The sequence below is a fragment of the Peromyscus leucopus genome, chromosome 1 (genome assembly GCF_004664715.2).
Source record: "Peromyscus leucopus breed LL Stock chromosome 1, UCI_PerLeu_2.1, whole genome shotgun sequence".
Lineage (NCBI taxonomy): Eukaryota > Metazoa > Chordata > Mammalia > Rodentia > Cricetidae > Peromyscus > Peromyscus leucopus.
In genome coordinates this window covers 5719992-5732255 of record NC_051063.1, presented here as the reverse complement: position 1 = coordinate 5732255, position 12264 = coordinate 5719992, and the positions used below count along the sequence as shown (strand labels likewise).

The window sequence follows — 12264 nt, the reverse complement described above, 5'->3', positions numbered from 1 at the left end:
TTAGATACAAATCCTCCATGACCTTTAAGGAAACTTCCTAAACTTTGTTTTAGCTTCAGGATCACAGGAAGTCATTGTTAGTCTTCTTGAAGTTCATGAAGGGCAAGTTTCAAGAGACCTATTTTATACTGCTTTATACTGGGGACGTTGTTTATTTCATGGAAAATATTTCTTCTTGCAGGAATTGGGTCTCTACAGTGTGAGTTCAGTGCCATAGAAATAGAGAATTCTAAAGTCAAAATGAAGACATCACAAAGAAGAGCCATCTACTGTTTAATTTTTTAACATTTTATTAAAATATTTCATGTACCTCTCAGCCATAGCGGAATAAAATGAAATGGTGTGGGGGCCTCTGCAAATTCTATGGCCAGCAGAGGAACAATTTGCATGAGGCAAGAGGGAAATCCATTCAACATGACTTCATTAGCCCCTGTTGGTTCGAACTTTGAGAGTCTTACCCCAAGTGGTTTATTTTTGACACATTTAAGCACAGTACACCTTTGGGAAAAGGTTTCCTCATGATGATCACCACAATAAGGCTTAAAAGACACGAATGACTACATCGAAACTTCTTTGCAAAGTGCATGTGTTTTGCAAAGTATCTGTGACTTCTTCCATAAGAATGATTCTATTGTCTGAGAAACAAAGCTTAAGAGTTTGGGATGAACATAATAGTATGGGGGATTCGGTATGGATCTGGCTCCACAGACATCAAAAGATCACCAGGTTGTTAGCTACATCCAACTCCAGCTTCCTGGGTATAAACAGGTATAAATCCCCTCTGTTGAAGACAAAACCCTACAAATTTAACATTTCTGGTTTCCCCAATGCTATGTGTAAACTCAAAGACTTATGCTCACTACAAAATGGGTCATCCAAAATGCTGATTTTGCTATTGATTTGAACCTATGCTCATGCCAAGGAAACTTAACATGAATGAGTTAGTTGTGTGAATCTCAAATGTCTCATGAAAACAAGTGTATTAAAGGCTTGGTTGCTATTTGTTGAGGCTCCTTGGAAGTAACTGGTTAGCATGGGCTGTGATTTCATCAATAGATTGAGCCAGTTGATGGAATCCTAATTTGGATGAAGACTAAGGAGGTACAGCTACCAGGGGAGATGTGTCAGTTGGGGTCTCTGAAGGACATACCTTTTCCCTCATGCCCTTCTTACTTAGGGTTGGACAACCAATCAGGGTCTTGTCCCTGTAGGAAACTGGTTGTCTATAGCTCTTCATCTAGGGATTAGAGCCTTGTGAGATTTCCCCTGCCTGTGTTGGCATGTGGTGTGATCATTATGTAGGTTTTATTACACCACTTTTTTTTTTTTTTTTTTTTTTGGTATTTCATGGGTGTAGCATCCCTGTCATGTCTAGAAAGACAAGTTTGGCACTGCAAGTTCCTTATCTACCAATCCATTTGTCGAGCCCCTGGGGAAGGATTTCTTTGTTGTTCTTTGTGTTTGTTTTTTTGAGACAGGGTTTCTCTGTGTAGCTCTGGCTGTCCTGGAACTTGCTCGGTAGACCAGGCTGGCCTTGAACTCAAAGATCTACCTGCCTTTGGGATTAAAAGTGTATACAACCAATGGCTAGCTGTGGGGGAGGATCTTAATAGACGTTCTGTTCACACATCTGAGTTCTCTGATTCTAGTGGGTTTCAGTCTCCATTGACTCTCTTCCATGCAAACTCATAGGCCATATTATTGCATAGAACAGGGACTAGTTTTCAATAGTCAATATTAAAAAGAAGGTATTGAAAACAAGATTGGCAATTACTTAGCCCTGCTGCCATTTTCCTGCTAATTTATCCTAAAATGTAAAAACTCAAGTAGCTTGATTTAGAGGCATAATACCACACACAATAAAATGTTTTATTTGTAGATTGTGGTTACATTAAAGCTTAAAAACACTGATAGATTATTTTCAAAGGTATCACAAAGGGTTATATATTAAAATAAAATTAAAACATGCAAATATATAAATATCAAAAGCCATGTGATATTCTTAAATTTTATGTTGCCATGGTGAGTCAACTGTGAAAGGATGGTTGAAAGGTCTTTGAAGGGAATAATTCCTCATCCCATAAAAGGGTGTTGACTGTGGAAAAAAAAAAGTTCAGCAACTGATATTTACTATTTTGAGATACCAAGGCTCAAGAATATTTTTCTTTCATTATTGGGCCATTTTTATCTTATTTTATTTTTTAATAGAGTAACAGTAATAGCGATATTGATTCCTCAATATATCTCAATCACTGTTCTAAAAATTCTTTTTTTTTTTTTTTTTTTCCCGAGACAGGGGTTCTTTATGTAGCTTTGTGCCTTTCCTGGATCTCGCTCTGTAGACCAGGCTGGCCTTGAACTCACAAAGATCTGCCTGGCTCTGCCTCCCGAGTGCTGGGATTAAAGGCGTGCGCCACCTGGCTCTAAAAATTCTTTACACAACAAACTTATACGTTGGTGATTGTGACCAAAGACTTGGGGGAGGGGGAAAAACATGATAAAAATATATTTACATTTAAAAACTGTCTAAAATAATAAAAAAACAAAATATATAAAAATAAAAAATTCAAATGGAGGTAGGCTAACAGCAGATCTTCACGTCTCCCTTCTCTCCTCCAAATTCAGTCTCCCAGTCTCACCCCTACCTCTGCAGCAGACCTATTGTTGCGGCCTCTCCTCCCTCCTTGCCCTCATCTCCAGTGATTCACACAGATCTCCTCCAGCCTTTCTCCCCACTCATCCCATTATCCCAGCCCTCAACACCATTAGGCATTTCCTGGGAATCCATCATCCAAGCTTACCAGATAAGCAAATAGGTCAGCTAAGCAGGTAGGTGAGCTAGAGATCTCTACTCTCCCTCCTCTCCTCCAAGTCCAATCCCCCAGTCTCATCCTCAGCCTTGTAGCAGACTACCTGCTGTGGCCTCTCCTCTCTCTCTACCACCATTTCCAGGGGAAGTAAGCAGATACTAGTGGAGTACTCTGCTTTCATTCCTCCTGTGGATACCCTCAGCCCTCTGCCTCTTCCCATTCCCATTCTAAGTGTCAGCTCCCAGTATTTAGAAATGCATTCTTTTTGGAACACCCAATGGCTGTACCTAGTAGGATCCTAGAATTCCCTACCAAGCAACACACAACCACTGCAGATAGGGCATTGAGACCATTGATGTTAAAAGTTATCAATGAGCGGTGCTTGTTGTTAATTCCTATTATTTTGTTGTTGTGCTATGTGTTTTGGTTTTTTTTCTGCTCTGGGATTATTTATTCCTTGTGGTTTCTTGGGTGTGGCTAACTGCTTTGAGTTGAAGTTTTCAATGGTAAAAATGGCCATTTTACCAGAAGCAATCTACAGATTTAATGTAATCTGCAATCTATCAAAATTCCAACACAACTCTTCCCAGATAAAGAAGCCAGAAATACACACTGGAAAAAAATACAACATTTTAAACAAATGGTGCTGGTCAAACTGGATGTCTGCATGTAGAAGAATGCAAATAGATTCATGCTTATCATTCTGCACAAAACAACTCCAAATAGATCAAAGACCTCAACATAAAACCAGATATACTGAACCTGACAGAAGAGAACATGGGCCAGAGCTTTGATCTCATTGACACAAGAACACTTTCTGAACAGAACACTATTATCACAGGCACTAAGATCAACAATTAATCAATGGGACCTCATGAAACTGAAACACTTCTGCATGGTAAAGGGTACTGTCATTCTGACAAAGTGGCAGCCTACAAAATGGCTATAAACTATACATCTGATGGAGGACTAATATCCAAAATATATAAAGAACTCAAGAAAGTAGATATAAGAAAACTATAAATCCATTAAAATATTATACTAATAAATCCTATTAAATACTAATAAATCCAATTAAAAATGGGGTACTGATCTAAACAGAGAATTCAAGTGAGGAAACTCAAATGGCTGAGAATTTCTTAAATGTTCAACATCCTTAACCATCAGGGAAATGCAAATAAAATCTAGTTTGAGATTCCATCTTACACCTTTCAGAATGGCTAAGATCAGTAAAACAAGCAACAGTTCATGCTAGTGATAATGTGGAGTAAGGGGAACACTCATCCACTGTTGTTGGGAGTGCAAACTGATATGGCCACTATGGAAATCAGTGTGGTGGTTCCTCATAAGAGGAGAGTAGATCTACCTCAAGATTCTGCTGTACCAAAGGATGCTTCATCTTACCATAGAGTCACTTGTTCAACTGTGTTCATTGCTGCTGTATTCACAATAGACAAACATTGGAAATAGCCAAGATGTCCCTCAACAGAAGAATGGATAAAGAAAACATGACAATTTGCACAGTAGAACATTACTCAGCCACTGAAAAATAATGAAATTTCAGTGAATGGGACTAGAAAAAAAATCATATCATCCTGAGTGAGGTACTATGTATATGCTTATATGTGGATACTAGCTGTTAATTCAATTGTAAGCAAACTACAATCTATAGAATCCACTATGGAGGATAGGTATAAAGTAAGGGACTAGAGGAGCAAAGAGATCTCCTTAGGAAAGGGAAATAGAATAGATATGATGGATAAGGATGAATGATTGGAATGGGAGGATCAAGTGAGGAGCAGGATGAGAGAGGGAACACAGGAAGAGACAGCTAAAATTAAGGGCCATGGTAAAGGGTACTGTCATTCTGACAAAGTGGCAGCCTACAAAATATGTGCATATTTGAAGGTGATCTAAATGAAATCACCAAATGACAGGGGAGACAGAGCCCTAAATGGACATCTCTTGCACCAAATGAAGCTTCCAGTACTGGGAATGGGTTACAGCTAATTGAGTTGTTGGACAAAAGGGCCTCATGGGAACTCCCAACAACCTAGGTTGTTGCCAAGGCTATTGGTTATTCTCCACACACTGATATCACGGTCCTATTGCTGAAGACAATACTTCTACAACTCACTGAACACAGAGAAGTTAAGCTTGTGCCTATCTAGAGCCTCCTCTCTTATGGGATAGTGTCCTTGGTAGTGGAAGGTAGTCTGTACACTACAAAAGAAGAAACGTAAACACCAACCTATCTACAATTGTATTCTATCTGCAAGACATGCTAGTGCAATGTTGGCACAAAGCTTGTGGGAGTAATCCGCCAATATCTGATTTTACTTAAGGCCCTCTCCTACAGATTGAACCCATACCCACTGCTGCTTGAGTGACCAAAAAAACCTGAGAGTAGATAACCTATGGACCAAGGGTTAAGTCAAATACTACTGTTCTGCTAAAGGAATCTAGCAATAAATGACTCCTAGTAACATTCTGCCATACCCATAGATCGGTGCCTTGCTCAGCCATTAGGAGAGAAGCTTCCCCCTGCATCAGATGGGCACAAATACAGAGACTCACAGACATAGTATGCAGAGGGGACACTGATCCTAAAGGAAATGTTGCCATTTAATCCCTCCCTTCAGGGCTCAGAGAGCCCAGAGGAACAGGAGGCGGAAAGAATATAAGAACCAGAGGGGATGCAGGACACCAAGGAAACAAAGCTCTTTAAACACAGGATTGGCATACATATGAATTCATAGAGACTGAGGCAACATTCACAGGGCCCCTATTAGTCTGCACTTGATGGGGTCTTAGATCTGAAAAGAATTAGACACATGTCCCTATCCTTAACATAGAAGCTAACTCCAACCACTTGGAAATGAAAATTTAGTTTTCTCCAATAGAGTCTGGCTGGGGAAACAAATTACTCCTAAGGGTAGGCTGCATGCCCAGAAGTAGATAGGCAACGGAAAATGAACTCAGCTGCATCATTGGAGGTTCCTGACATATAATGTTGTGTCAGGATGCTCTCTCTTTTTAAAATTTTTATCATTTTTTATTTTTTAATTTTTATTCCCCTCATCTCTCTTTGCCCTACAGGCCTTTAGAGTATATATCATGGCTTCCAGTTTTATGTTCTTATGGGATTCCTGAGTGTGTCAATTAGTTGGTCTCTATCTATATCTGTTTTTTTGTGCCTTTTCTTGGGCCCTTTTCCTTCAGTTTGTTTTGTCCTATTCTGATGTGTTTTTATTTTATTTTATTTTATTATTCTTTAGAAGTCTTTTTTTTTCTAATGGGAGAGAGAAAGATGGTGGATCCAGGTGTAAGGGGTGGTGGGAAGGAACTTGGAGGAGTATAGGGAGGGGACAACATATCAGGATATACTATGTGAAAAAAACCTACTTTTAATAAAAATATTATTCTTTGACAAATGTATACATTTACACAATGTATTTTGATCTTTTTATTCATTAATCTCTCTCATCCCTTTAGTCCTATGGAACCATGCCCTTTTCTGCATGAGTCTCCCTGCTATTTGCATGTCCCTGAAAAAAAATTATTGGAATGTTGTATGTTTCTCTCTGTCTCTTTGTCTGTCTGTCTCACTAGAGACAGAGAGAGAAAGAGACAGAGACAGAGAGAGACACACAGAGAGAGGTTTAGTTAGGGTTGTTTGAATGAACACAGGAGGGGGATATTTACTGAAGCATGAGCAGCCCACCAGTAGCTTCACCACAGAAGACAATGACTCTCCATCATTAACTGCAAATAGTTCCTCTGGGAGGGGTGGGGCCTCATGGCCCTCAAAGCTCCAGAATATTTTTGATGTTGAGCATGCTCTGTGCTGGAGCCAGCTAGCTTTAGGGCTCTAAAATAGGAGCCGTATGGTACATACTCAAGCCATCTCCTATGAGTGGAAGCCACATAGACCTAGTTTTCTAAAGAGTTACAGAAAAGGGAAACAGCTCCCAAAGAGACCTTGAATATACTTGACAACAACACAGTGGTAAATAATAAATGTTTTGCTCGTATGTTTTTCTTTTCAGATCCACCTTCAACTTAAGACATTTGGTCTTTTTATGAGAAGACATGAAGAGAATGTTCCAGATTGGTAAGTTCAGAACTTTTCCATCCCTCCTCCCATTACAGACATTGGCTTTGGATTCAGATGTTCAGTTCCAAATACTGTAAGGTAAAATATTACTGCCAAGGACAGACACCCAAGGATGAGGAGAGGATGTAAGACTGGAACCTTGCTGTAGCCTTTCATCAATTTGTACAGTGACTATGTATGACTCATTTCTACTGAGTACACGGTTGAGAGAAGTATAGGGTCTTTCCCCAGACAAATACTCAATGTAATGGATAATTTTTGCTTTGGCCATAAACTGTGAATGTTTGCATATTAAGTTTTGACCCTTGTAAGAGTCCTTACCCAGTTATCTAGTAAGTGGGCATAGCCACAACAATTGCAGTATCTCAGTTGTGACAGGAACCAGTATTGAGCAGCAGGAAGGAGCATTTCTTGGTTATCCATGGCACAAGAGCTTCTAAAGGAAAAACAAAACCATAAAAACAGGGATTAGAAAGCAGTGCAGAGACCCAGAGGTCACTATCCCTGGGGTTTAGTTCCAGCCTCAACACAACAGTTTGGTGATTCAGCAGCCTTGATGTCAAAACCCAATAGATTTCACAGTCTACTAAAAAGCTATAGCTTTTTATAGCTTTAAGATGGCTGCATTATTCTTGTTCAACAGCCTCAGACCTGCTTAAAATCCTCCATTTAGGGATAATAAGTCTATGGATATAGAAATTATTCTCAGTTAAGAAAAATCTCTTTCAAAAAATTCTGTGTTTGAGTAATTGCCTGAAGGGAAGATGTTCCTAAAATCTCTCCAACTAACAGGTTACCAGGAGCTAATGAAGTCTGATTACTTTTATTTAAGGATTTTATTATAAATTATATACATACATACATTATATATAATTATATATAAAATTATATATATAAAAATATATATATAATGTGTGTGTGTTTATGTGTGGAAATGAGTACAGTACCCATAGAGTCCGTAAGAGGGTGACAGATCCTCCTGGAGCTGGAACTAAGGATTTGTTGTGAACTGATAGATGTGGGTGCTAAGAACCAAATTCAGGTCCTCTGGAAGAGCAGTCAGTGTTCTTAGCCACTGAGCCACCTCTCCAGCCCCTGACTGCTATCATTTCAGAATATGTCAGTGAGTCATCTTGGAACACGAGTTCCACAAACTCACCAACCAGCACAGTGCACTAAAGCATAGTTAAGAAAACAATATTTTCAGATCATTTTGCCAAATTTAAATCTGGGACTTTCTGACTATATGAATCTGGAAGATCATTTAATGTGTTTGTATCTAATTTTCTGTCACTAAATTGGCATGATATTCATGCTGTACACACAGACTTGATGGTGAGGATTCAAGTGCCCCAGGCTCACAAATGCTGTGAGTGGCACACATCAGAGCTCAGGAGTTATTGTCATTAGCAAGGATAGAGCCATATTCTTACCAAAATGATGATGCCATACACAATCTGTGTTTATCAAACTTTCTGATCTTTTTTATCTTATTAAATTCCAAATTACTTCTGGAATTATAAACTTACTGTTTAAACCAGTTGTCTGGTTTTGTTTTTAAAGTTTCATCTTCTATGTCATTTACTACTGATTGTTTCCAAACTTAGAAGGTAGAATTAATTTTTCATTCGACTTTCTGAACTCTGATCTTCTAATAACCTAAAGTTTCAATCTCCCTTCTCTCTCTCTCTCCTTCTGTCCCTCCCTCCCTCCCTCCATTCTTCCACCCCTGTCTTGCAGTACTGGGGATTCATCTCAGAGCCTTTTGATTGCTAGGTAAGTACTCTACCACTGAGCTCTATCCTCAGCCCTCTTTTTATGTTGAAATGGTCTCACCTAGTTTTTATGGCTGGCCTTGAACTCACTGAGTAGTGTTAGGCAGGTCTTGAACTTACAGTCTGTCTTCCTCAGCCTCCTGAGGATTTTATTTGATTATAAATTATATAAGCTGGTTTTACATGACTGCCATTAGACCCAGTTAGGGTCTTTTGGATTGTTCAGAAGGTCAAAGCCAGTCTGTGTACTTTAGAAATTTCCATAGGTATTGTATGCCATTATTGATGTGATATATTTGGCTTGGCAAGATGTCTTTCCTCTTGGAGGGTAGGATGAACAGCCAAGACCCATTCACAGCTTTGTAACTGGTGTCACTTTCTTGGCCTAAATTTTGGCCTCTGGTAGGGATGGCACTAGAGGTTAAGATGGATTGACATGCTGTAGACACCCAGCTACATAAAAAGTCATGAATTTCAAAGTTTGTGGACAAGCAATGGTACATGCTAGCCAAGGGTTGTTGAAATTTAATCAAGGAGCCAATGTGTGTTTTGTACTGACCTGTGAACCACACACTGCAGCTGAAGCTCAGCAGAAAAATATGACTTCCTGGGTTTATAGGTGAGCCAGGTATAAAAGATAGTTCCATCAGCTACTATCTGTTGAGATGAGAGATCTTCGAAGTATACATATGGTTTGTCACAACACATTTTAATATATTCAAATGAGAAATTGAAAGATAAATCATTTGCCACTCTATCATCCCAAGAAATAAAGATATGCAGCTGAATTAATTTGCTTAAAGTTCTCTCTGCAATACAGAAGCACTCAACAAACAGAAAATAATGCAACACACTTGACAAACAATTTCTTTCTTCCTTTCTTTCTTTTTTTCTTTTGGTTTTTCAAGACAGGGTTTCTCTGTGTAGTTTTGGTGCCTGTTCTGGATTTCACTCTGTAGACCAGACTGGCCTCAAACTCACAGTGATCTGCCTGGCTCTGCCTCCCGAGTGCTGGGATTAAAGGCGTGCGCCATCACTGCCCAGCAAGTATTTCATTCTTACTTAGATGGAAACTTGCTCTATGAGGATTTAAAAGATGAAGAAACTATTTGAAGGAGTCTGAGATAGTCTTTCTGATACTTCTGACTTCAAACTCAGTATTTGGCTTTTACTTTGGATTTCCAAGTTTCTAAAAGCTCATCAGAAGGAAGAGTGTTAACTAGAACAAGATGTATTTGTACTGACCAATTAGATTTCCTGAGCATGAAATGCATTTAGATTTCATAAATAAGTTACAAATCCTATGGTTTTACCATACTGGCTTCAAGTTCTATAGCAATTTGATCCTCTATTATTTATGCATTTGGGATCATACTAGATATGACGTATTATCCAAGTTAATAGAGAGGTCCCAAAGTCAGTAACTCATTAAATAAATAGTAGGATTGATGATTCATGTGGCGCCCAAGGTCTGAAAGATTTATCTTATCCAGTTTTCAAATCCAGAAGTCAGACAGACAGACACTATTAAAACCATGAAATGGCCTTATGATGATTGGCAGACTTTACGATGCATCAGTGGTAGAGGATCTGCCCAGAGCAAAGGGTAAGGAGAGAAGATGGATGTAGGGATATTCTGACCAGCGTTTCTCAGCTGTGACACTTGCACTTTAGATTAAGTATCTCTCTGTTATGTGTGGAGGGGCCTGTGCCTGCATGTGCTAAACACCTGCTCCTCTTCACCAGATGTCGGTTGAACCCTTCTCTCTGGATGGAGTCATTAACATTGTCTCCTCAAATTGCCCAATGTTCCCTGTTGGAAGGATCTTCCCCACTTGATAACTATGGTCTTAGACTTCTGTGAAGGGCTCTATATTTGACACTTGCTTTTAGCTCCTCAAAACCCCAAAGTGCCTTTGGATTTCTTTGGGTGGGTGTATGGGAACAAATCTGAGTGTCTGGCATCTTGCTTTGGGTAGGCACAGGCTTAAGAAATAGACTGAGATAGGCAATCATTGCATGATACTACAAGGCAGAGAAGATTGAAGGATCTTCATGTCAATCTGTTTAAGTTATTCCATGTCCATGATATGAAGTTTAGGTTTCTAGAAGAACATACTTATGTCAATGACTACAGTAATGCAAATGAAGATAAGATAAATGGAATGTTTTGTATTTACGTTAGATGTGTTTGAAACTTCTTACACCAAAGTATGCTTTCAGATTTTCTTGTAGATGCTGAAGTACTATTGGTTTCAATGATATATATGAACATACATACACACATACAACACATACATATGTATTGATTAGAAATGAACAAATTAAGTCTACTTCTAGTTCAGGACCACTCCAGATCATTCTTGCCTCTTAACTTCCTGGGGGAAAGTTTTAATCAAAAGACTACACCTCTGTGTTTACTCATGGCCTGGGCCCTGAGCACTACGCTAAGAGGAGCACAGGTTACCTCCAGGAATAAGTTTAGTGATGGAGACGATCTGTAAGGCAATTACAATAGGATACTTCACTAGGGATATCTTGTGTGGTTTTATTATTATTATTGTTGTTGTTCATTTCAGTGCTCATCCCAGAGTCATCATAGAACTAAAGCGACAGGCTTAGACTTGGCATCCGCAAGCCTTGTCTCTGACCCTTGTTCTGCTATATATGAACTTCAAGTGTCTGGTTACATGGCTGGATTTTATGCCTCAATTCCTCACTCTATATAAGTAGAAGCAGAATTGATTGTGTCGGATTAGGTGTATAAAATGCCATGTGAAAATAATATGTGTGCCATGTTAATAGAAAATTTTGATAGAAAAGTCTATAGTTTTCTTATTAATGCCAAGTATTCTATACATTGTAACTCTGGTGAATGAGTAGAAATGACAAAATCATTCCTTGTGTTTCTTTTAGGCTAAGACACTAGGTTGGCAATACCAACGTTACATAGGTATTAAGACAAGAACAGGAAACAACACTTGAAAAGACTTTACAGATGGCACCAGGTAAAATGGTTCCTTCTCTTACCTCTGCAACGATCCCACAGAGATTGATAGGATAATTAAACTCAAGTTCATCTGGTCGCACATGAATCACCACACAGCCTGTCCCTAGGAACAATTCATCAGGGCCTACATGTACATCTGGATAAAACAGTGTCCTTTTAGCTATAACACGGAGATGAAGATAATTGCATTCCACTGATACTGTTGAAAGAAGAAAAGGCAGTCAGCTGCTCCTCCTCAATACACTGGCATGAAAGAACACCCAAGTTAACCAAAACAAATAGAGGTTAGGGATGTGGGCAAAGATGATTCCTTTCATAATATGATTCCACTTCTATTTTCTTCCCATTGACATCCCTCAAATGAATCAACTTGCAACCCCTCCCCCCCCGAAGTTCTGCCTGAGATTAACTGTGGTAGTGATTTAGAATAGAAGCAGAGGTATGCACTTTTATCAAGGTGCTGTATTGGGTACCAAGTTCCCCAATCCTTGGTGTCTCTGTGAAACTTAAGTGCTCTCTCTCTCTCTCTCTCTCTCTCTGTGTATACTTGCA

General features: G+C 39.1%; 1 protein-coding gene across 5 annotated transcripts in view; it reads left to right on the top strand.

Moving 5' to 3' along the window:
- The window catches only part of LOC114703401 (oocyte-secreted protein 1-like), a 33601-nt gene that overhangs the window by 10339 nt on the left and 10998 nt on the right, over positions 1–12264 (top strand). For 2 of the 5 annotated variants that reach the window (XM_037204911.1, XM_037204907.1), the window contains exons 2-4: positions 6860–6924; positions 8668–8703; positions 11619–11710. In XM_037204911.1, coding sequence (XP_037060806.1) covers positions 11701–11710 — 10 coding nt within the window. In that variant the 5' untranslated portion in view covers positions 6860–6924; positions 8668–8703; positions 11619–11700. The remainder of the gene's footprint in view (positions 1–6859; positions 6925–8667; positions 8704–11618; positions 11711–12264) is intronic. The other 3 variants (XM_028884224.2, XM_028884225.2, XM_037204913.1) reach the window with 2 other exon arrangements.